This window comes from Pleurodeles waltl, chromosome 3_1, assembly GCF_031143425.1.
Source record: "Pleurodeles waltl isolate 20211129_DDA chromosome 3_1, aPleWal1.hap1.20221129, whole genome shotgun sequence".
NCBI classification, from domain to species: Eukaryota; Metazoa; Chordata; class Amphibia; order Caudata; family Salamandridae; genus Pleurodeles; species Pleurodeles waltl.
The window spans coordinates 1,647,598,658-1,647,624,768 of record NC_090440.1 but is presented as its reverse complement, the minus strand read 5'-3'; the positions used below and the strand labels follow the sequence as shown (position 1 = coordinate 1,647,624,768).

Here is a 26,111-nt window from a genome sequence, read left to right as displayed (position 1 = left end):
TTCTCTTTGTATACAGTCAATGTGAAGTTGGTATTGCCAATGTATACGAATAATTCCCTCAAAAAGATTAACACAGAGAAAATTATGGCTGCCCATTTTCTCTGCTCCTAACTCTTTTCAGCCTATCATTCTCTGGGTTAAATGCCACAAAGAAGCCTCTTTATGGCTTGTTTGGTGGTATAAAAGTTTAGGTAAACACACTAGAAAGGGTTCCATCTCCAGGGTATCACAGCCAGTCTTTAGAAATTAGGCAAAAACCCTCCCAAGCCGGCAGGCTTGTGTGTCCTCTCTCCTGCAGCGATAGGCCTGGGAGGTTTGCTGTGGCACCTGACAAACACCACTACACTCCAAACCAAAACACATTGTCATTTGCAACGTCAATTGCTCTACCTCTCACAAATGCGAGACCTGTTGCATTGCAAATGTGTGTTGGTAATCTTTTAGTTTACATGTAACAATAAATGCAAGCCACAGCTGAAAGGCTTACTATTTAAAAAACATCCCTAGTAAAAAACTAAGTCCACACGAGTGAATATTTCTTTCATTTAACAACTTATTTTAAGCATATGGCAGCCATGTTTAGTTGGTTGAAGGTTTTCTTCTTTAGTTGAAGGGGATAGCCCATCCATGATGAAACTGTCCCGCATTAATGGGCAAAATCCTTAACACTGGCTTAGAGAATAGAGGACATCGTATATTCCGTGAAATTCTGAACCACATTGGGAGGGAAAATGTTGATAACAATACAGACAGCTGTCTTCAACTGTGATAATATTAAGCATTTGAAAATAACCATAATTTGAATGGAGAAATACAAAAAAAATATGTATTTGACTTGATATTATTTACTTCGCAGTTGTTTAGTTGCTATGTTCCCATAAAATGCCCGTATGTAGTCAGATTATTAGTTTGGGAAAAAAGAGCCAAAAACGCTATTTTCCTTTACCAAGAAAGGTACACACAGAGGTACTATATTTCTGAATGATGCAGTATTTGTTGTAAGTATCAAATGGTTTGTTTATTACAATAACTTCAGGCAGTATGAATTGAAATGATCAACAACAGGTGCTTACTTTCATCTGAACTTCTGATTGGCTGGCGCTTCTGTAGTCTTTCATCCCCTGTGCTGAACTGGCGCAAGAGAACTTTGTGCTACAAAGATAAGTGCAAAGAGATAATGAAGCACAGTAACAGCTGTAAATAATTTAATTTAACCTTTACAAATATTTCTAAACACTCCCAGCCCCCGACTGTATCTTTCTTGTTCATTTTCACTTTCATCTCTGCTCCCTCTCCCTTCTCACACACACACTCTCTTTCTCTGTGTCTCTCTTTTACACCCCTCAGTGGCGTAACGAAACTTGAGGGGGGCCTTCCTGCACATTACATGGAAGGGTCCCCTCTCCGTACTCACTCAGAAGGTCTTCGGACAGCGTACTCTGCTGAGGGACCCCCTGGAGCTCATGGCCCCCCGCGCCGTGGGGGCCTTTGTTACGCCACTGACATCCCTACACATCATATTTCTGTCTTGTGTCATTAATTTCTCCATTCTGTGGTCGTTTCACTAAGGCTCACTAACTCTCACTCTGATCTCTTGTTCTCATTTTCTCTTGCACACCTGCTATTCTCTTCCTGTCCTGTAGTCTCATTAGATACAAAGTCTTGTCTTTCTTCCATTATCACGTTATCTCTGGTTTTTAGTTACATGCCAATCATACTCGACACTGCATACCTTCCTTTGCCCATTATCCAACTATCTTTGGATCTAACGCTTTTATCTATGTCTCAATGGGTTCCTCCCTTTCCCTGCCTTTTTTCCTTTCTTTACTGTTCATTTCCCTGTGATCTTACCTTTAGTCTCTTCTACTTTTGACTCCATATCTTTTATCCTATGCTCATTTTCTCTTTGGATCTGCATCCCCGACCACACCCAGTACTCTTTTCCAATGGCTCAGTATAATTCAGCTACAATTTACAATGCTTCATTGACACTTTGAACAATTCGGCCTTTTTGCTGAGGTTTTACTCATAATGTCAGCATTGAGGAGTTTATATGCCAGGCAGGTAGCTTGTAGAGATTTTAAGCCAGATATTTTCAAAAAACTTACCCCCACTTAGCCCATTCTAAGTCAAAGCGTGACTTATAACCATGCTTATTATAGACACTGCCTTCCAGTAGTTCTTTGGTAGCCATCTGCTCAATGTACAAGCTGCCCAGTCACCTGGTCAGTGTGCATGCGGGGTCTAGTCGCTAGTGTCTTTCTCAGCAGCTTGATGTCAGTGTTGAGTATAGAGAGGGGGAGGTAATCAGCCACTGTCATGCCGAATCACTAGGGCCCTAGTCAATGGTGGTAATTCGCCACTCTCATAAGCCTCTCTGCATAGATCTACCATCCGGGGTATCAGTATCCCAGCAAACCTCTGATAGAACACTGGTGGGAGTCCATCAGTACCCGGCGTTTTCCCGGATGCCTGTGTTGAGATGGCGATTCCCACTTCCTGTTCGTTCATTCGTGCCACCAGCTCCTCCTGTCCCGCTCTAAGACTGTCACCAACTGCAAGCCCTCTGGGTGAGTCCGAAGAGAGTCCGGATCCACCTCCCTTGGCTCGCCATACAGGCTTGTGTAGTAAGACTAAAACTCTTCATTGATATCTGTTGGGGAGTACAGTGGGGTCCTGGTTCGAGATGTAAATTGGGTGATCAGGGTGCACCTGCTCTCTGGTCTGACCAGTCACGCTAGTAATCACCTGGTCCTGCCCCCCTCTGCATGCAGGCTGCCCAGGTATGTCTTGTAGTCGTGGCATCGGAGGCGCTCTAGGGTTTCAGTGTGGGCTTCATGTGCCTCAGCCAGCTGCTGCGTCGGTCCTTTCTTCCATCCCCAGCCTCAACTCCCACCTGCGTAACTCAGTCTCCAAGCAGTTAAAGTCCAATTCTAGCTCCTTCCTGATCCCCACAGTGTGCCCAATGCAGTGTCCCCTCATAACCACCTTCAGGGCCTCCCATTCTGTTACCCTAGTGAAGGCCGACTCCCTGTTCAGGGAAAAATAGTCCTTCAGTTTAGCGGTCAGTGCAGTACAGAAGTCCTCGTCCTCCAGAGCTCTGGGATACAGTTGCCATGTTGGGATCGGGGGTGCCCCCTCAGTGTCAGCAGTAGCGGGCTATGGTCAGAAAACATCCAACCTACATACTCTGTGTGCAGAACATTGCTTATGGGTGTCGTGGAGCAGAACATGTGGTCTATCCTCGTGTGTGGAGAATTGAGTAGTGTGAGTATTCCCTACTGTGGGGGTGCTGGGTCCACCATGTGTCTGCCATGCCCCAGCGATCTAGCCATTGTTCCAAGCCTTTCACTACCCTGAGTGCAGCAGCTCCCGATAGTGGTGGGGAAGAGCAACACTATTGTAATCCCCTCCCAGCAAGTGGGCCCCTCAGGGAATCGCACCAGTCGGGCCGTCAGGGTCTGCCAGAAATGAATATGGTCTTGGTTAGGAGTGTATACGCTCCCCAGTTCTTTGGGTCTGCCTTTAAGGCATCCATCCACAAGGACATACCACCCTTCTCTATCCACGTCAATTGTGTTGGGCTCAAAGGGAACCTCTGCCCGCACCCACACTAGGGCGCCCAGTGCATATGCTGAGTAGGTAGTGGCGAAGAGCTGCCCCCACCAGCGCCTGCGGAGGTTGTCAGCCTCCGACTTCGTGAGATGGGTCTCCTGTAGGAGTGCCACCTGGACCCCCCTCCGTTTCATGTAGATCAGTATGTTGTGGCGCTTTAGTGTGGCCCCCATCCCTCGGATGTTCCAAGACATTAATTTAAAAGGTGTGTCAGTGTTCAGCATTTTGTTTTGTGGGTTGCAGTGTCCACAGGACCATGCCCCCGCCATCCCCAGCCATCAATCCCACCCCTATTGCATGTCTGGGCCAAAACAGGAGGAAGAAAAAAAAATATAAGGAACCAAATACAATTCCCAACTCCCTGACCCCAGAGCAGTCCAGCAATGGCCGACTGCCCAAACTGGTGGAACCAAACTTCTACAGTCTCTCATCATCACCCGCCTGGAACATTCCATGGGTGAATAAGAAGGGGGAGGATGTCCGGATGCTTTTTATAGTCCTCCAAGCAATATCAGACCGGCCTTGTCTAGTTACGTGCCGCCTCTCCAGCCGGGGGACGTCAGCAGACCGAGGAAGGACCCCAAAAATGTATCAGATGAAGTCTTTTGCCATCTGGGGTGTCACCCGGGGCAGCCCCTCGTTCACAATGCCACCAGATTTGAGGTCAGAAGTGTCCTTTGTTTCACAGATGTCAGACGAGTAGACTCTATCTCTGTCTGAGGCTGGTGACTCCATTAGTGATGCTGCTGTCTGAATGGACGCTTGCTGTTCCTGGGTTACTTGAAGTTGCGTGGGCCGTCTCAGGCTGTCAACGGCAGGTTTGTCCTTAGAGTGGCACCTCTTCCGCCCACAGCCATGAGCATCCTCATCAGGATCAAGTGTGCCACCTTTGTGGGACTCTAGTCATTCCCATGCTTCCTCCCGTGTTTGGCAAAAGTGCGTCTTACCGTCCCCCATTATCTTCAGCTTAGAGGGGAAGAGCAGCGCATAACATATCCCCTCCTTCCGCAATGCCTTCTTTACTGTCAGGTAGGAAGTCCGCTTTGACTGTACTGCTGCTGTGTAATCGGGAACATATTTTGTAAAGGGGCCCGCCTCCCTTGCTCTCTGTAACAGAATGTCTCTGTCCCTGTAGTGTAGCAATTTTGCCACCACTGGCCTAGAGGGCACCCTGTGTGCTCTCTCCAATGCGAAAAGGGCGGTAAGCTGTTGATCGCCAATAATGGACTTCATCCAGGGTTCTAGGAAGGCCAACGTGACCGCACCCTCGGGCCCTTCCGGTAGTCCCACTATAAGGATGTTATTGCGGCGGCTGCGGCCCTTAGCATTCTCCGCTAGGTATTCTAGTCTCTGCACTATGTCCGTAAGGTGAGCTGTCTGCGTCTTGTGGGATCGCTGTAGGGTTCCCAGACTCATCACCACTTCCTCCGTAGTTTTTACCCTGTCCACTAGGTTTCGGTGGTCTGCCCAAAGGTGGCCCAGCTCTGCTGCCACTTTCCCGATCTCTTGTCTAAGGGCATTTTTGGAGTCTTCAATTGCTTCCAGTATCTTATGGAGAGTAGCCAGTACTGGGGGAGGCTGCACAGCCTGGTCTGGGGTCGACTCCCTCTCCCCGAGCACTGGCAGGCTGAATGGTCTCTGCACTTGCGGTTTGAGGTGTTGCTTTCCCATCAGAGGACTCCACTAGCTGGCACTCAGCCTTCAGGACAGCTCCCGGTGGGGCAGCCAGAGAGGGGGCCTCTTGCCACCTACATTCGCCCCCTCGCCTGGGCCCGCCCCAACCACCTGCCACAATCGTGCTCTCGCCCCTCCTCAGGGTGCAAATTCACAGTGCTGTCCCTCTGCGGCTATGGGGACCACCCCCTCATAGACACGGGGGAAGATCTTCACGGGGACAGCAAGTACCACGCTCCCCTACACCAAGTGGTCCCTCCAGAGATCCGGTCTCAGCCATAACTTTTCCTGGCCCTAGCAGGGCATCGGTGCTTCCCCCTGCAGCTGCAGCCAATTGGGAGTCACTGCTGCAGTTGTCCCCTGGTTCCCCTTCTTCTTTGTGAGGTTTGCCTGCCCCCTTCCCCGAGCCAAGTCTTCCCTCCTTGCCCGGCTCAGTGGGGGTACAAAAGTCCAGGGGTGCAGGCCTCTCAGGTTCCTACCAGACTTTCAGTGCTGGGGGGGCAGAGCTCTTCTCCATGCACACTCCCCTCTCTTCACCTTGACAGCTGGGCCACCCGGTTATATTTGTAGCAGGCCTCCTTCACCAGCCTGTATTGCCAGACTGGGGGTCTGAAATCCCCACTCCTCTCCTGTGGCCTACGTGCCGCCTTCTCAGCATCCTCGCTGCAGAGCAGCCGCCCGCTCGCTCCCTCAGCCGTGCTGGGGGTACCCGCGATCTCTCTCTTTCCTTACGTGGGCTGCCCCTTTGTCTAATCCCTCTGGCTGTAGGGGTCCAATGTCACCGAACCAGCCGTCTCTCCTTCTTCGCTGTGCGCGGGTGATTCACTCCAGTGCGGCCGCCATCTTACAGGCTCCCCCTCATTGGAGCCGGCCGAATGTCAGGCACGCACCTGACTGCCAGGGGTGTGCCGGAGGCAATGCTGACCCCTCCCTCCCTCGAGAGCCTTGCTCCCGATTGAGCTTGAAGGTTCGATTCCCGGCCCTTGGCCCCCAGCTGGAGCTTCTATAAATCAGGATCACGGCATGTCAGGCCGGAGCTCTCTCGCTACTCGACCGCCATCTTCTGCGGTTCTGTGATCTGCCTAGCTTGGCAAGTCTACTGGATCGAGGTTGAGGGCTTTCATGTTGGAGAAGTGACCCCCTCCGAGCAAAGCTACTATACATCTTTTCACAACAAGATGTGGAAGATCAACAACTCTTAAACAGGAATCTCCAGTGTCCCTTGTGTATTTTTTCATTACTTGATGAAAAACTTAAAAAGATCTTTCTAACAATCACCAAACTGACAGTAAGCCAGCCAGTCAGACGTAATGACAACCTATTTCTGAGATTTGTAAATAGGATGGCCGGAAAGGAGGTCGATGTTTTAAATTTCAATTTTATCTGACAAAAATTTTGCTTTAAAATGGCAGGCATACTTCAGAGGGTTCCTGCATCTAAAGTGACTTAAACTGTGTTTACTTTTCCTATATCCCTTAGACGTTTGTGTAAGAATTTTAAATATCTCTCTGAAAATCAGGTAATTCATTTGTCTTTGCAAATCACTCATCCTGTGTAAATCTTCCTTGAACATCTGTTCAGGATCCATAAAAATTCCGCAGCCCCTAGCTTTAGACGAAGTTTGGTATTGAAATTACAGAGATTTAAATGAAAGTTTCAAATGAAGGCTACAGTGTTTCACTGTCAGTGGCCAGTCGCTGGATTCTTGAGTCCTTTTCTTCCCCAATAACTGAGATACAGGCAACCCATTCCACCAGCCAGTGTCATCAGGGATAAAACATCACTGGACAACTGCTGCTTTCCAGAATGAGCCTCCAAGGAGGAAAAAGCTACAAGGGCAGAAAATGCTTCATGTGTTGCTGGGGCTGAAGAGGTGCACAGGAAATCAGGAAAACTGAGTTGTTAATACCAGGAGAGGAACGTTAGCTGAACACTAAATAAGTGGAAGGAAAAAAACAAGAGCTGAAGAGAAAAAGAACATGACATAGAACTCTGAAAACATTGTGGCACATTATCCTTCAAGCATCTGCTACTTAAATCCCAGACAGGAAGCAATCCCAGAATCTTAATTGTCACCATCTTGGAAATAGATAACCTGTACGAAAAACATAAGACAGTAGCAATCTTGGGTAGGTATTAAATATATGTGACTCAGCATCACTTCCTCTAAGGTAGGTTGGGAAGAAGAAGAAGTAGTAGAAGACATGGATGCAGAAACCCATGAGAGGGAAGACTTAGGGCCTGATTCTAACTTTGGAGGACGGTGTTAAACCGTCCCAAAAGTGGCGGATATACCACCTACCGTATTACGAGTTCCATAGGATATAATGGACTCGTAATACGGTAGGTGGTATATCCGCCACTTTTGGGACGGTTTAACACCGTCCTCCAAAGTTAGAATCAGGCCCTTAATGTCTAAATAGTTGCATAAACGCTGACAGATGACATGCTGGAATTATTTGTAGCATTAATACATGAAAAATAGAACCTCAGGAAGTTTTAGTACCATGGTTAAGTATTGCTAGGCCTGTGGGTCGCCAACATGCTCACAATCCTGGTTTCGAGCATTTACTAGATGCAGCATGACACTATACACCCTCCAGAATCTTTTGGTTTATTTGAGTGTTGTCTGCTAAAGTGATGGATCAAAACAGGAGCATGAACAGGAGAAGCATCTTCCCAAGATTGTTCACACAAAGGGTACCCTTTCCAGTCTATGAAAAACTGCAAATTTCCATATGAAATTCATGAATCACAAATGCCCTGTACTTCTTATTCAGGAAAATTGTTAATAAGACTGGAGGTGGAATGGGATGAGTGCATTGATAAGGATGAAGATTAAAAGGTTTTAGCTGAGATCGAGGTTTACACTTATTTATAGACAAATGGCACAGAAGGAATCTTTAGGATAACCAGATCCTGCTTCCTACCTGGTATTCAAGAGAAGGGTTTCTATGAACATCAGCACTCTGCTTCATCTAAACATTAGTCCTTTGCAGGTTTTCAGGATTTTCTTTGTTAAGGATTGTAATTCTTCCACAAATCTAGAGGATGCTAGCCCAGAGAATGTTGCTTAATGAACTCAAGGAAGTACTCTAGCATGAAAATATTTTAAACAAAAAAAATAGGGAAGTCTGTGTAGCACTGTGTACAGTTATTGTATGAAAAGGTATCTTCAGGTAGATTAAAAAGCCCAATGGTCTTAAGTGAAATTACACAAACAAACCAGATACTGTTCCTGACTTTATGAGTCTGACCATTAGATTGGGGAAGCCACAGGACAGCAAATCATTATTCTGTAGAATTTTGCAAAAGGCCTTCTAAAAATGGAAAACAAATTGGAATATTACTCTTGGTAATAGATGAAGATGAAAAATGTCTTGTAAAAAAAGATCTGAGCCATAGATTTGACTGATGGAACTTACTTCAAAGGTGAAAATGAGCCATTTTAGAAAAAGCATCCCCAGTGCCCAATATTACTCCATAACTTTCCAATGGTGGCAAACTAACAATAGAATCAGTGGAAATGGTATACCATGGTTCAGAGGGAACTGGCAATGGTAAGTCGTAGAAGTAAAAAGCTTGCTAGGAAAAGCTGTACTTTGGGCAGAAACTGGGCAAGCAGGCACATACTGTTCCACATCTTTCCTGACTGAAGGTCCCCCCCCAAAAAAGATCAGAGAATAATCTCCAGAGTAAATTTGACCCCTCTACAGCCTGTAGATGGGGAATCATGGCATATCTGCCTCGCACCTCGCCGCCAAAACGTGGAACACTCTTTCCACCCACCTGTGCCAGACCAAAGACCTCCTTACCTTCAAGAAACCTCTCAAGACCTGGCTGTTTGAGCAGTAGCAGCACCTCCCCCGCCCCCCTCCTTTTCTCCCCTCCACTCCTCAGCGCCTTGAGACCCTCACGGGTGAGAAGTGCGCTTTACAAATCCCTGATTGATTGATTGATCTGAAAAACATAAATTCCTAATTCTTTGGCTGGTATGAATAAGGCTTGACCTTTAAAGTACAATTTCTGGTTTGTGGTTAAGAAAAACAGTTTTACTGCTTTGATTTGTGAAGAACCAATCTTTACTCTTTCAAGGAACGACTGAGTTAATCCATTTGGTGAGTTGGAATTAAATTCTATTCAACGGTTAAATAATTATCTGGGTATCTCCAAGATAAGGAATCAGTCACAATGTTTTTGGTACCCGGTATATAAGTAATAAAAAAAAGTCATGTTGGGTAAAGAAGCAAGCCCATCTGGCCTGAAGACTGTTTCTGCATTGATGGGTCCAGGCAGATTGCGATGGTCGGTTCTGATTTCAAAGTTTTTTGGAGCACCAATCACAGTGTCACCATTAACGACAGGCTAAATTCACGGCCAATAACTCACATTCTAAGACTGAATAACGTCTCTCACAATCAGACACGATATGGGACAAGTAAAATGTCAGATGTTCTAACTCATAATTTTTGTTTTTCTCTACAAGCACAGCACCAACGTATCGCTCTGAGGCATCTGTCTCCATGATGCATTTTTTGGTTGGGTCTGTGTGATGCAGAATTAGGGCTTAAATTAAATCTATCTTTAATTTGTCGAGGGCCTGTTTTTTACTACTGCAATCCCAGAAAACCTGTCTGTGAGCTGTTTCTTTTTGGAGATTTGTGTTATATCACTGGTTAGATGAGCAAACGAGGAAACAAAGAGTAAGTAAAAAAATTGCCAATCCTAGGAAGCAATGACTTTCTTTGATGTTTGAAGGGGTGGGTCACTCTATGATTGCAGAAATCTTTTATGATCGATGGATAAACCATGAGAATTCAAGATTAAACTTGTACTTCTCAAGTTTACAAATTAGTTGATTTTTTCTCCTTCTAGATAGAACTTGTGTTACACGTTGATTGAGTTCTTCCTTGTTATGAGACAAAAATAAAGATATCATCCAAGTATATTACCAAAGATTGATACAACATTTCAGAGAACACATGATCCATAAATCTTTAGAACACAGCTGGAGCATTACACAACCCCAAGGGCATGGCTCTATACTCGCATCCTTGTCAAAGCAAGTTGGACTAAATGAACACCGCTATGCCAGAATCAGCAAAAACTAATATAACTTCAAATCATCCAGAACTCGGTGTTCAGAAACATTCTTAACCTACCTCTCCACACTTACATCACAACGTACCTCAGGAATTTCCACTGGATTGCAATACACAAATAAGCACAACTGAAACTCCTTACAGACACTTTCAAAGCACCAGACAGCATGGATCCAACCCACCTCAATAGCTGATTCATTTCACAAACCAACTACTCTGCTTGACTCTGCTAGACATCTCCGCTCGGTTTGGATTCCTATTTGGACACAACCCATGCATATACCAACCAGAACTAGTGGTCAGGCCTTCTCCTACATCACTCCCAAAGCCTGGAACTTCCTGCAATTGCACATTAGAGCAGCCTCTTCAATTCTTGAATTTCGGAAGATGTAGGTGGCTCCTCAAATAGACCCCTCACCAGCCCTAGCCCTGATTAGAAGGCCTGACTAGACGAGCACCTGCATCAGCGCCAGCATACCCGCCTGGGGTTGATAGTGTGCTTCAAAATACCCATAACAATACCCATAGCTTCAAAAACAGAATTTCGAAAGTAAGCGTTACCTATGATGGCACAGCGGGAAGGCAAAGTGAAGAGATTAGAGAATGCAAACTGTTCACAGACCCTCCAGGGTCATGCATAGTCAGCACTGAAAGAGCACCAGGACCTTGCATAAATCATTAAAACCTTTCTGCAACAGAAGGCCAATCAGACGGGATCAGAAAAACCCTACATGTGGGAAGGGTGATAAGGTTGCCCACAAGAAAACGTAAGGCTGAACAAGCTGAGCTGGGAACTGTGGTGGTGGTGCTGGGGGAGGAAGCTGCACAGGAGGCAGAGTAGAAGGCGTTCTTTCTTGATGAGTGCATTTTACCCATTCCCAACTTCATTTTGGGTCCTCACAGATACGCAGAAGGTACACAAGGGCTTATTAGGACTGGGGGCATAGACATCATTCTTATATCCCACATATTAGAAGGTGTCACATGACGAAACAATTCTGTTTCCACAAGTGGAAGCAGAAATGTATTCAAAGAGCGGACTAAAGTTCAACAATGCTGTGGAAAGTAGCGCTATATTCCTGAAGGGGACGTTAAAGGTGGCTTACTGGAGCATGGAGAAGGCTACCCAGGTGAAGAGGGGTCTTTCACACTAGATGTTGGCGTAGTTTGCCTGCTGACATCCCAATATACCTTTTCTTCATTCTGGGTCCTTTTAGAGGAGATAGCCTCAGAACAGTAACTGTCATTTTTCTATGGTTCATTTATGCTACTGATGGATACTCTGTACCCCAAGCAATGACTGGTTAAGGAGATGTTAGCACTGGGGCAATGAAGGCAGGTGATGGTAACTATGGGCCTGATTTAGAACTTGGCGGGCGGGTTACTCCATCACAATGATGACGTATATACTGTCCACTGAAATCTAAATCACATTGTAGCCTATGGGATTTAGATTTCGGTGGATGGGATATCCATCACGATTGCGATGGAGTAACCCATCCGCCAAGTTGTAAATCAGGCCCTGTGTTCTTTATTCTTGTGCAAGTGGTTTGATGTTCGTGGTGAACACGCTATGTTTTTCTTTCTTTGAACAAGTTAATAAAAAGATTTAAACCATAAAATTAGGACATACCACAAACACAAAACAAACAATATAATCTGCCCGCGGTTTGTGGGCCTAGGACTACAATGACAACATCAATTGACATATGACTTTTATAACACAGAGCTACTGGAATGCTGTTATTACTATTTATTTTTAAGCCTAAAAGCAGGATCCCCACTCCCCAAGTAATGAAGATTTATTTACTTAGGGAAAATGGAGTGCAGATTTTTGTGGTCCATTTTAAATGTTAGTGATTTGGCTGGAACATATTGCTAGGATCGGACTGGGACATCAAATAGACCCGGTCACCAAAATAAAAATACTCACCATGAGCGAATCAGATACCTAAAAAAAGTGGCCCACATTTGAAAACGAGGGCAGTTTTGAACTTTGGGCTTTTGGGCACAGCACATTTTTATTTACAAATTAAGAACTGGTTACCACACAACAACGAATTTGTTGTTGTGAAAAATGGCATATGTAACAAAAATCTGACTTGTTATGACGTGCTGTGTGACATATCACATGCCTAGCTCGCCATGACACGGTCACATTTGGGGGGATTTTCGGAGAATGTAGCAGCTCCGAATGTAGCAGTGTCAAGAGAGGGTCAAATGAAGCGTGAACGACTTTATTTTGGTGACCAACACCTGCCAGCTTTTAAGTACCTTGTTCATCCTTCTGAAGCCGATAAAATCAGTGAAGCGGAGAGTTATTATATCAACACTGATTAGTACATTTGTCCAAGAGACAATACAGATACTAGAACATACATTTGCCGACGTGTAATCAACACACAGACCACACCAGTCCCCTACTTAAAGCTTCCTTGGCTAAGAAAATATTTCTTTCAGCAAGAAATTATTTTGACCTCCCAGTTCCCTTTTTCAGCAGAGACAATCAGGCTCCAACCATCAAAAAAAAGTATGAACATTTGCGAATCTGTCTGAGAAAGGAATCTCCTGAAATGTAGGACAAATTGGATTTTATCTGAAAGAGATTGCCAGAGTCACAGAATTGAGCAGACAGGAGAACGTGGATGTTTTTACTTAAAAGTAATGAAACTAAAATGTGTTCAATATCAGGTCATTCGGGCTCAAAGGAGTGGGTTTACCGTGTGCCATGTGAAGTGTTCCTCAATGTGCAAAGTGCTATCTCATGCATTGATCCGAAAGACATATATGGGAACACATGAACTTTAGAGCCATAATTTAAGTCTCTTGGCGCAATGGAAAATGGTGTCGGTGCTGGGGGCATGCCGAGGGCCTCCTGTGATAGAGGGGAAGATACAATGGTTTGCACGTGGCAATAACTGAGACGTACACTTCTTACATGTGTATTGACGTAAGACTTCATGCGGCCTACAACTCCTTTTATTTATAGCCTTTGGCCACGCCTGGCCAGAGGATGAGTGGTGATACATATCCGAGTCAATGAGGCACCTTAAACAGTCTGGGTGGCTCATGTCACAACCCTCCCCAACTTGGCATTGAACTTTATATATGAACTTGGCTCACAAAGTCTTTTACCCGCTGACTCGGCTGTGGGTTTGGCCTTAAGTCATACCGCTGATGACGAGCGGTCAGCCCTTCCTTCGGTGCCCAACTCATTGCGACTGTCTTGGTCACTGGGTTCTACTTCACAGCTCTGTTCTGGGGTGTTCCCACCTGGAGGTGTGCCATGACTTCTTTCATCCATAGGGGAATTGTTTATTGTTTTGTTGCATCCTCCCTCTTCACCTTCTAGAGGGATGGGTGCCATTATTTTTATAAACCACAAGATGTTCCTGGAAACAATCTCTTGACCTTTGCAGGCTCTTATCATTGAGCTTTTCGGATTGACTACTGTCCAGGTTCCTGTGTGGTCGCTTGCCTCTTCAGGCTCATGAATGCATTTTCTTTCAATCACCAGATCTGTGCCTCAGCTGGGTTGTAGGTCGGTGGAATCCACTAAGGGTGGACTGGGGTAGTGTCTCTTCTAGGTCCTTTGAGCATCAGAGTCCATGAGGCCTGTTGCGTGATGCAATGTGGTGTCCCTCAGTATTGTCGTAAGAATCGGAGATTGAGTATAGAGCCAACTCCTTCCATAGTGGCATCCTCAGAGATTTGTTGAGGGTGTGCATGAAGCACTCGGCCTCTCCATTCGCCTGTGGAGACTGCACAGTGATGCGGCATTGCCGGATTCCTGGGCGCTCAAGGAGTTCTTTAAATTCTGCCACTTGGAATGGCGGCCCATTGTCCTTTCTCTTCTGGCAGGCCAAACAGTGCAAGGATCTTCTCCAGAGCTGGCACCACAGTGGCGAATGCTGTTGAGGCAATGACATCTACCACAGGATATTTAAATAACTGTCTATTGGGACTTTGGTGATTTTCCCATCAGGAAAGCTACCAAAATCCATGCTTTTTTTGGACCATGGAGTTGTGCTGGGTTCCTCAGTGATGATGGATGCCCGGGCCTTCCAAGAGAGGGTGAGTTGACAGGCGCGGCATCGTTGCACCACTTTGCGAACAATGGTCTTGAGGTTTGGGAACCACACCTTTTTCACGTAGACGTGACTTTACCTTTGCTGTGCCTTGATGTACTCCAGGGACTAGCAATGCTATGCAGTGTTGTAGATTCTCTGGGATCACTAACCATCAACCTCGCAGTATGAGGCCACATGGAGTGGCACTTAGCTCATCCCACACTCTCCATATCTGTATGAGACTTTCTCTGTCTGTCCCTTTCCAGCTGTTGGCGTCACAGAGGAAGTTTTGCCATGAGTCTTGCTGCAGACCATCTGCCACCTAAGATTTCACTCAGGCTCAGTGCTTTCGGACATACTCTTTGGGTCACCATGCAGACATATTCTTCAGTTGATTTTGTGTCATCATCATCTCCTGGGTCTTGGGCTGGATGGCACGAGAGGAAGTCCGCCAGGTTTTTGGATCCTTGCCGATAAGTTACTACAAAGTTGTAATGTTGCAGATGAATTGCTCAGCATTCGATTCGAGGCGGTGGGTGTGGTGCTGTGTCTCAAAATAATGGTACAAGTGCTTGGTGGTCAGTGATTACTGTGAAAGTGTTCCCACAGAGGTACAGATGGAAATGAGCATATGCCCATTTGATAGCTAATGATTCTCTTTCGATTTGGGTGTATTGAGTTTCAGTTGCCGTGAGTGATCTGCTGGCAAACATCAGTGGTGCCCATCTCCCCGTTCAACCTCTTGGGTCAGCACAGCACCAAGGCAAAACTGGGCTGGCATCAACAAGCTGTTCCGTCCTTTTCTTCAGGTCAAAGTATGCAATGGTGGTCTTGTTTAGCAGAGCGGGTCTTAACTCTTTGCAAAGTCTCTTCCTCCATTTGTCTCCATCTCCAATAGGTGTCAATATGCTGAAAGCTCTCAGCGTCTTGGCAATCGTTGCAAGATTGGGGATAAATCTCACACAGTATGTGGCCATTTTGGACACAGTGGTGGGAGCTGGGGCTTGCTTAATAGCTTGTGATTTTCGAGGTTGAAGACCTATCCAGAAAATTCAATTGAAATTTGGAAAAAGGAGCATTTTTCCTTGTGTAGGGTGACACCATGCTCCCATAGGTGTTTTATGGTTATACATAGGTGTTTGTGGTGTTCTTCTGCTATTGCAGAGAAAGTAAGAATGTTATCGCTGACTTTCATGACTCCTTGGAGCACCGAGAGTGTCTCCTTTATGGCGTCCTGGAATACTTCAGCTGCAGAGGATATGCCAAAGTTTAGTCTGGTGTAGTCCAAGGTGTGTTAAACATGATGTGATATACCTACTCTCTTCTGAGAGGAGCACTTGGCGGTAATCAGAGTTCAAGTCTAATTTGGAGAAACACTGTGCTCCGTTGATGCCAGCGATATCGTTCATCGTCGGCATAATGTGACTTTCTCATTTGATAGGCTTGTTGGGCTGTTGCATGTCAATGCACAAACATAATTTGCCAGGTTGCTTTTGCTTCTCAGCTATAATAATGCAGGACACCCAGGGTGTTGGTCTAGATATCTTCTCAATTACCCCTTGGCTCTCAAGCCTCTCGGGTTCCTGCTCGACTAGGGGCCATAAATGGAAAGGCACTAGTCGGTGGTGGAGTGCCACCGGTTTAACTGACTTGGCAATGTGCAGCTTAATCAGTGGGGCCTTCAGACATGCAAGGCCATTGAACAATTCGGGGAATTGTTTCAGTAGTTCATCTGTTTGAAACGCCCACCCGCTGTGCCCAAAGGACACAAGTCTGAGGTCTTCTTCTACATGGCTACCGAGCAGGGTGTCAGCTTCCCTGTCAACCACATGGAATGTCGTTTGGTCATTGGACCTCACACATACAGTCATGCATCCTTTGAAAGGTATGGGGGACTGGCTGCCACACGTGAATATTTTGGTGTGAGACAGCGAGGGCATTAGGTTCAATTGGAGGCATCGGTATTGCTGGATGCCTATTACATTCATTGATGCCCGTGTCAATGAGCGCCTTAACCTCTAATTCAGAAATCTCTACCATGCACGTGGGCTGGGGCCTTCTTTGTTTCTCCACTTTGTTTGTGAATGAGATAAGGAAGATGACTTCAAGTTGCTGTCTGTATCTTTGTGGATGTTTGGCAGCTCCATGGTGGTCTGGCTCGCCTAAAGACAGGTGCAGCACTGCTTTGGTTGGAGTTTGTCTCCCTCTGATGCCTCTTCCTCTTCGTCCTCCTCGGTACACAGTCGCAAAATGATTGATTTGTCTGTAATTTGAGCATGTGCATCCTTGAGCCAGGTAGTTGTTTAGGGAGTGTTCCTCACAACCACAGTATCTACAACAAAGGCTGGATGCGGGAGGAGCAGGTGTTCTGGGTTTGTTGGCTTTTCCTGTGGCGTACATTGCATCAGCGTGCTCCACCTTCATGATTGAGGTCTTTTCTGGTGCTTGAGTGATGGCTTGGAGACTCTTGAAGCTGAGAGATGTCATCAAGCCAGATATTAGGCTGCCTTAGGATGAGGCCTTTTAGCGTTGTGTTGCAACATCCTTGAATTATTTGCACCCTTATCTCCTTGGGCTGATTGTTTGCTGTGCGTGTACTGGCTAGCAGAAAGTGTCGATGAATTCACGTTCTCGCTGGCGGAGTTTGAAGCATTCAAACTCTGGGTTTAATAGCGTGTCAAAAGGTACGTGAGGGCTCAAACTGCAGCGCTGTAGTCACTTGCTGTGCCAGTATTGGGAAGGTATTTGAACAGTTTATAGATATCTTTCCCCAGTGGTGGAGCAGTAGTGAGCGCTTCATGGCTGTCATTCTCTCTTGTTGCCATAAAGTAGTTATCTAGCCTTTCCACCCAAATTCATCGGGGCGGGGCAGTGGCCGGGTCAGCAAACTCCCTGAAAGGCTGCATGATTCCCAGTAGTGCGTGTTGGTGGTGGTTCCTTATCTGTTGGTGTCCAGGCTGGGGGGGGGTGCAATTGCGTCATCAGTCATGGTTTGGTAATGTTCTGGGCCTGCAGTATGATGTGGGTGGGGCTCTTTCGTGGTGTTTGTGTATCCCATTCACAACAGTTAAACTGGGTGTTGTCCCAACAAACTGTTAATTCCACAACCAATATGGTGTAGTGGCAGAGAACAGTTCATCCCACTACGTGAGGGGCCTTCTAATGGGATGCTGCTCACTTACTTCATTCGCTGTTGAGAACTCTTAAGTTTGTATATTTTTTCATTTTATTTTTTTTCCTTTGTCATTTTATCTCTCCCTTTTTCTGGGCGGTGTGTGGCCTGGCAGATGGTCCGTGCAGATGGCAGGCAGGAAACAGGGGCACACACGGGGAGGGTGGAGAAAGTTGTGCTTCCTGCCTTAACTGTGTGGCACGTCCCTGCAGTGCTTTGGCCACTAAGCATCTCATTTGGTTGCTGGCAGACCAAGGCAGTGGGTGATGCCAGCCAACGGTGCGGGGCGGAGACTTTGGGCCTGATTACAACTTTGGAGGAGGTGTTACTCCGTCCCAAATGTGACGGATATACCACCAGCCGTATTACGAGTTCCATAGGATATAATGGACTTGTAATACGGCTGGTGGTATATCCGTCACATTTGGGACGGATTAACACCTTCCTCCAAAGTTGTAATCAGGCCCTTTGTCTTCCATAAGGCTTCACTCTAGAGCCTGGGAGCAGCACGAGCAGAAGCAGGGCAGTGGGGCCAGTGCGGGTGGAGGCAGGACTGCTGGGGCAGCTAAACGGCGAGGCCTATGGTGCCTGGATCCAGATGGGAACGCACAGGAGGCCAGTCCACCCTCGCTGCCAAATGTGCTTGGTGTATAATGAGGGCCTCATGCGATAGAAGGGAGGATACAACAATTTGCATGTGGCAGGCGCTATGGAAATAACTGAGACGTCCACCTCAGACATGGGTATGGACGTAAGACCTCATGTGGTCCACGACCCTTTTATTTGTAGCCTCTGGAAACGTCTGATCAGAAGATGAGTGGTGATATATAACCAGGTCAATGAGGTACCTCAAACAGTCCGGGTGGGTCACTACAGTGGGTCATTACAGCATCCCATATTTCTCAAAGCAATAATTACTACAAACCCAGATTAGTACATGTGAATATTGAGATGTGTTCATACAGCAATATAAATATGAAAGTTACCTTCTTTTGAGGGGTCTTAGCTTCTTCTGAGCTGGTAAAACAGAATATTATAATACACACATTACTTCTTATTGTCATATATGTTCCATCCAACACGTTATCACACAAGTTTAACAACCTTAAAACATCTGTGAATGCAGGTATTTATAAAATGTGGTTACAGTTAGCTAGCTATCAGAAATTCACAGTTGGCAGTTTGTTGTGTCTTGGCCTTAGAAAGCTTTAACTGTTGGTTAGCCAGACATATTGTTTCTACTATGAATAGATGGCTCTTTGGGTCGGCCCTTTGAATGGTTGGCTTAATTATCTATATCTATTGTCTCCTCTAGATTTCATCGCCTTACTTCCTATACCTTTGTTTAGTCTGCTATGGAGCACTTCTGTACTACATTATTCTGATTGGTTGACTTCTATCCTTCCTCTACTCACATTACTAGCATTCAGAGATGTACTATTTTATAGTCCTTTATGCACCCCATTGGAGTGCATTTGTTTTCTTGCTCTCTCCCCTTGCACCACTTCCACTTTCATTTCTTCGTGCTCTCCATATTGTTTTAACCAATCCCCCCATTTCCCTGCTGAGCTGTTGCTTCCATCATCAGAGTATTTTCTTTATTTCATTATATTATATTGGTAGAGACCCTGCCCAAACTCATCCATTCCTCTCCTCTGCTCTCACAGCTCGGTGACATGTACTTCCCACCAAACCCCGCTTGACTGTGCCACTCTGACCCCTCCTAGTCATGTCCATTTGTTGGAAAATATTTCTTTCCTTTTTGTTTTGTTGATAGAGCCCCATAGCTGAAATTTGCAGCCAGGCTACCTTTTATTCTTAAAATGTGCTTTGCAGGTATTTGATTTTATCCGCCATCCTGGAATGGTAAATAAAAAAAAAATGGTGTCTGTGACACGTGCACACACATTGTCGTGAAACATAGGTAGAATTGTCAGCCAAAAGTCAATTGTGTTGTACCCAATTGCTTGCCACTATTTGCAATCCTAATTGTAAAGAAATCTAGCTAGCGGACAGTAACCAGAGACTGCTGTCCAGTGTCCAGTTGTTTAATGTCACTAGATGTAGCATGGACTAAACAGCGCACTAAAGTCACATTGCATAATTTAGAAGGTCATGCTAGCCAAAGAGATATCCTAGCTGGCAGAGAAGCTGCTATTCAAATTAGAATCCTGTGCAACAAAACGTCAGCCCTGGCAGGATACAACACACCAGTCCTACCCTCTTGCAGCAACAAAGAAATGATGCATAAGGCTGATGAACAGTAGGGGGTATGGGTAGGAGGCGCATGGAACCTGGTGACTGAACCGCAAGCTTTGGCACAAATGGCTGCAGCGGCACTTCTCCTGCTGATACAGGAGGCCTGTGGGGCCCGAAGATGGGGTGATGATTCGGGAGACCCACTTCGACACCCAGATGGGCCCCTAGACTGGCTTCTTGAGCCGAAGATCGAGCAGTGAGGTTGGCCAGTAGTGTGGCCTCGCAGAAATCTGAGAGGCCTGGCAGCGATGAGCCCTGAGGAAAGATTGGGGCTGGAGGAGGTCCAGAGGCACAGGGGACAGCAGCGAGGCCCCTAGTGTGATCTGAGAGCAGGCTCCGCTGGTGGAGGCCAAAGCACTGTCATGGCCGCGAAATTGGAGGACTTGGAGGAAACAGTTCTGTGCAGCTAATGCAATAGATTGCTGTCCCGACTGGATTACCTCCTAGTTCCGCATCATCAGCTTAGGAGGTGGGTGGTCACTCAGTACTTGCCATGGGGCATTTCAGACCATACCCTGATGCTCACTGTCTGCTGGAGTCCTGGGGGAGTCACAGCCGGGTTGGAGCCTAGACCCATGAGATGTCACGGATTGGGATTCTAGAACGTTCTTGACAGCAGTGATCACTGCCTACTTTGCAAAAAACAAGGGGATGGTAGGCTGGAGTGGTCTTGTAATCAGGGGTCACTGCCGTTGTCACTATTCGGTAGAGCGATGCTCTACAATATAGTATACCTGCCTATGTTTTTGTATGTCCTCCAGAACACACCATACACAGTGCTGGAGGGGTTCTTGAGACAGGTAGACAAGATTACCATTGCTGGCCCAACCTAAAATTGTATAATTAAGCGGCCCACTTGGTGGTCACAAATGACCACCAAACAAACAATGGGAGTTCTCCTTGATGGCAGATAGCTGGGCAGTGGAATCAGCAAACCACCTGAGGCATCTGTGTGGTCGGGAGAGAACACAATGGCTCCCCTCACTGACTGCCCTTGTGGTGGATATGTGGAGGAGGACAGGGAAGTTTATGGGCTGGGAGGAGATGTTTACCCTAGCAACACTCTCGTGGGAGTTGGAGACATTCGGGGAGCTTGGAGGGATGAAGAGTCATAGACACTGGGATTTGCTGGGAATCTCGGTGGTAGGGGGCATCTGGAGGGACCAGTGGCTGATTCCCTTCCCAGAGTTGCAGGCAGGGTATGGTCTGTCAGGAGCTTAATATTTCAGGTATGTGCAGATGTGACACATCATCGGAAAGCATGAGGCTCTTTTGGACCGCAGGAGTCACCGCTGGAGTTCCGGGTGCTGGCGTCCCCACAACATACACATGCTATTTCTCAGATTTGCACCACATTGCTGGCCCGAGTATGCCCCTGCAGGATTCACTAAGAGACAGGTGGCAGAAAGACCTGGGTAGGCTGGAGGATGATGTCTGGAGGGAAGCCTGCTGCTACCTGAGGAAGGTGGCAATATGAGCAGGTTTCTGTCTGGTACAGTTTAAATTGCTGCAAGGGAGCAGCTGTACAAACTGGGGTGTGGAGGATCTGCCTTATGTTTGATGGATTGTGGTCAGAGGGGTACCTTGCTGCACATGGTGTGGAAGTTCCCGCCAATGAGGAGACTTTGGGAGAAAGTAAGAGATGTCTGTCAGAGGTCACAGAGGTGCATATTCAGCTCACATCTCAATTGATTAGCCTGGGTGTCTTGAGGGAGCAAATGCTAGAAAGGAATACACTGCTCTTCTGCAATAGGGCCGTGGCACGGCTGGACGTTGCTAAAAAATGGGGGAGCCCCATCACCCCCACACTGCATGAGAGGGAAAGGAATCTGGACTGGTGCATGAGAGCGGAGGAGTTGGTGCACAAGACTTGGGACATACTTGGAAATTTGAGAAAATATGGCACAGGTGATGACGGGTGCTAAACAGTGGTAGACTTCAGGGTGGACCAGTGGGGAGAAGCTTTGGGGGTCTCTGTGAGGAACTGGGGACAACACGTAGGGATGGTGCACTGGGTTTTAGGGGGTGGGAGGCGTGAAAGACCCTGGGGTAGTCTCCCAAGTGAATGTTGGACTTAGATTCTGGGGGTGTTCTTGTTGTGTTATTGAATGGCTGAATGATAGCAGCTGGCTGCCTGGTCTTGATTCGGGATGGAGAGTGAAGGAGTTTATGTTGACTTGGGGGTTCTGGGCTTATTGAGGGCTGCTTAATATGAGCATTGTACCATGGTTTCTTGGGGCATTGATGATGTTTCAACACTTGTCTGTTGTAGTGGTCAATAAAAAGATGTATTAAAAAAAAAAGTGTTGCTCAAAATATCAGAAAATGGGACACCATAGTCTTTTTCCCCTACTTTCCGCCTTTTCAGTGTGCACCTACTAGAAAATACAAACTAGATTTCACATATGTGGGTGGGAGATATCTTGCATTAAATTTTGCTTCATAGGCACTGACATTCCACATTGCCCTATTGTTTGTAGATATTTATTACAGAAATTAATAAAAATGTGACAGAACTGTATCAATCTTTTATTCAAAGTGCTCCTGTTTCAGCCCAACTAAAACAAGCCTTATATTACTGATTTGCTTTATTTTGTTGGGAGCCAAGGCTTACTTTTGAAATGATTATATCTCAGTCTTATAAAATAACATATTAGTGAACGAGACAAGGAAAGGCATAGTCCTTAAAAGGGAAATAATAAAAATATATTTTACAAAATTGAACACAATGATGGGGGTTGCCCTTGTGTGAGTGTGAACATTTTCTGTGATTGACATGACAAGTGTCTGGTTGATTAGCTTGCATGCCATTGTGCTGCCAACACATATCTTGGTGCATCTTGAATATTCTAAGATGCTGCTGATAATACCAGGACTATGGTGAACATATCATCACAGTTCAGCTGCCACAGCCCCTCGTTGTCCGTGGGAATAGCAAATCCCCATAGTTCTATTAATTGAATACCTATGCGGGGTAGTACTGGAAACTCAAAGCAGCCCTGTCAATTTTGTAAGACCAGCCCCCCTTCCGGTCTGGGAGGGAGTGCAAAGCACTGCTGCTTTTGTTCTTTTGTTACTGGGGGCCGATATTGCAGCACCGCTGCAAAACCATCGCCCCCAGTAACACAACCGGCCCCACCACTGCAAAACCGGCCCCCGCCCATTCAGCCTCCTGGGGAAATGCCCGAAGCCCACTACGGCCAGTCCGGCCCTGTACCTATTGCGGTTTTTTGCACTGCCCATGACAGTGTTCTGCACTTCCTATCACAGTTTTCAGTAGTACCCATGACAGAAATGTTGAAGATATTAATGAAAAAAAAGTACTGTACTGGTGATGTCATCCAGTGTTTGTGCTCATTCAAAATCTTTAAAAAATTTACGTTTTTCTCTTAAAGCTCACTGGCCTTTCTCTAACCCCTCGGGTTTATTCTTGACAATAGTCCACTTTTTCTGATTACGTACTGCATATGTCATAAGCAATGCCAATAAGTTCTGGAGATATTCCTCTTGTCTGTGTACTATATGGAAAAGATTAATTGTAGCCACAACCATTGTTTTTTTTCTATTAGACACATCGATGGCTAGCTCTTAATTGACTGCTTTGACCACTCTTTCTCTGCTGTCTGTCCCTAAAGCATAGATTGGTTCTATCTGTTCTTCCCCCCTTTCTCCTCTTATCCGACCAACCAAACCTCCCCACTGCCTGTGACCGAACCACTTGCACTTTAGTCTTTGAACCAGTCTTCATTCCCTGTTGCCACTACTAGAATGTTACCCAAGTCTGGGAAGTCAGGCTAAGTAAAGAACATTCAAAGGGCAGTACTTAAGCACAAGATGATCCTATAAGTTTCATATAAAGACTTGTGCCAGACAGCAGGCTACAGTTTCATTCTTCTGCCAAGAGTTCCCCATAACCACTGCAAATGGAAACCTCAAGTTCACTTTCTCTAACAAACAGAAGAAAAACACATTTATACTCTGTATCACAAAAGCTTACATGCGTTTTACAGTCTTCTCCAACTCCGGAAGGTGCTCTTTCAGTGCTGCAATTATTCTGGTGTCATCAGAAACTGATACATAAAATTCCTGCAACAAATAAAGCAAAGTGTGACTTTGTGACTATTAAGGAAAAGCAATAACATGAATACTTTGAGTTAAATTAGCAAATACCAAATAAAGTTTAAATCCAGATCAAAAAAAGAAAGCGGACAGTCTTGCTGTTCCAAGACAAAATACAGTTTGTGTTGGTGTAATAAACTTTATTGGAAAAAAAACCACACAGACTATTTTTTGATTTTAGGGCCACACAGGAATTGCATCAAATTAATTTGACGATCGTAACTTAGAGTTTTGGGTGCCTCATGTGGTAACAGCACACACTTTGTCACTTTTTAATCTGATTCAAGCGAAAAAGAAGTTGAATATCCAGAATGTTGGGTCTGTATGTGTCAAAGAGTGTTTCCAACAGATTTGATCATATAGCGATTCTCGCCATGCATAGCAAGAAGGAATAGATATGTGTCATAGATATTTACAGCTCACCCCAAAATTTGATGCCCATAGACTGATAGTGATGCCCTATTGTAAAATTAGTAGAATGAAAGATAGCTGCACAAACCACAACCACTCAGGGCATCAATACATTTTCATTTACCATTGGCATAACAGCTCATAAAAAGCATTGCTGAGCTAGTATTTCTCATCTTAAGGCCTGAACTATTAGCTTTGCCAATACTTTTTGACAAGCACACATGAGCACATGTGCATCAAGACTCATAGGCACTCGTACCCAGTGACCTTGCAATGGGTTTTCTATTAAAGAAAACCCATACCAGATGGTGGCTGATGCACATGAATGCATCAATCAATCAATCAAACAAGATTTGTAAAGTGTGACTAATCACCCTTGAGGGTATCCAGGTGCTTGCAGGTCTCAGCAGCACATTCAAACAGCCAGGTCTTGAGGGATTTACGGATTTCTGGATAAGAGGTGATGGCGAAGGGAGGCTGTTCCAGATTTTGGCTGCTATATGGGAGAAGGCATGTCCTCTACTTCTGCGTCAGTGGATGTGTGGAGTGTGGGCAAGCGATAAAGAGGTGGAGCGTAGTTTTCTTGATGGTGGAAATTCAGGCTTGGTTAATGTAGGTGGGTCCTTGGTTGTGTACAGCATTGCGTGCATTGGTCATCAGCTTGAATACACACCTCTTCTGCACGGGGAGCAAGTGGAGTTGCCTGAGATGAGGTGTGATGTGAGATTCTCATCGAAAGGTCAAGGATGAGTCTGGCTGTTGCGTTTGTATTTTCTAAAGTCTTTTTAGGAGTTGCAAGGCAAATCCTATGTAGACGGCATTGCTGTAGTCTAGTCGACTGGTGATGAGGGCCTGTGTCACTATGCGTCTTGTGTGTGGGGTTAGCCACTTGAAGATCTTATGTAGCATTCGCAGTGTGACTAAGCAGGCAGAGGAGATGATGTTAATCTGTGATTCCATGGTAAGCCTTTTGTCAAAGATGATTCAGAGGTTTCTGGCATGTTCGGAGGGAGTGGGTGCAAGTCCTAGTTCTGAAGGCTACCAGGTGTCTTTCCATGTGTTGCTGCTTCTGCCAAACATCAGAACTTCAGTCTTGTCTGTGTTTAGCTGCAGGTATTTTTTTTCATCCAGTCAGCGACGCTTATCATGCATCTGTGGAAGTTGGTTGTGGTGGTAGTGGGGTCATCGGTGAGTGAGAGGAGTTGGGTGTCATCTGTGTAGGAGGTTATGCTCAATTATGTAGAGGCCGTGGGATCTGCCAATGTTGGCTTGCGGGATCATACATGAGTTGGAAAGTGTGGGGCTGAGGGTTAAGCCTAAGGGGACCCCCCAAGTGATGTCCTTTGGTTCAGAGGAGATAGGAAATAAGAGAATCCTCTGGGTTTCTCTGGTGAGGAAGAAGGTGATCCATCTGAGTCCATCCCCTTAGATGTTGATGTGGTGGAGTCTTTTGATCAGTTTATGATGGGATACCATATCAAAGGCTGCTGAGAGGTCGAGGGGGATCAGGGCTGCTATTTCTCCTCAGTAGAGGAGGATATGTATGTTGTCTGTGGCTGCAATCAGGACCGTCTCTGTGCTGTAACTGCCATGGAAGTGGATTCGGAGGCATCAAGTAGCTGGTTCTACTTCAGGTAGGTCATGAGTTGCTTGTTGATACTTTTTTCCTGTACCTTAGCTGAGAAAGGG

At 45.9% G+C, this 26,111-nt stretch overlaps 1 protein-coding gene across 4 annotated transcripts in view; it reads right to left on the bottom strand.

The window, feature by feature from the left end:
- RAPGEF4 (Rap guanine nucleotide exchange factor 4) overlaps positions 1 to 26,111 on the bottom strand; it is a 942,686-nt gene that overhangs the window by 162,772 nt on the left and 753,803 nt on the right. For all 4 annotated transcript variants that reach the window (XM_069225351.1, XM_069225352.1, XM_069225353.1 and 1 more), the window contains 3 exons: positions 23,890 to 23,978; positions 18,620 to 18,650; positions 1,074 to 1,152 (listed from right to left, as the gene is read on the bottom strand). In XM_069225351.1, the coding sequence (XP_069081452.1) occupies positions 1,074 to 1,152; positions 18,620 to 18,650; positions 23,890 to 23,978 (199 nt within the window). The remainder of the gene's footprint in view (positions 1 to 1,073; positions 1,153 to 18,619; positions 18,651 to 23,889; positions 23,979 to 26,111) is intronic.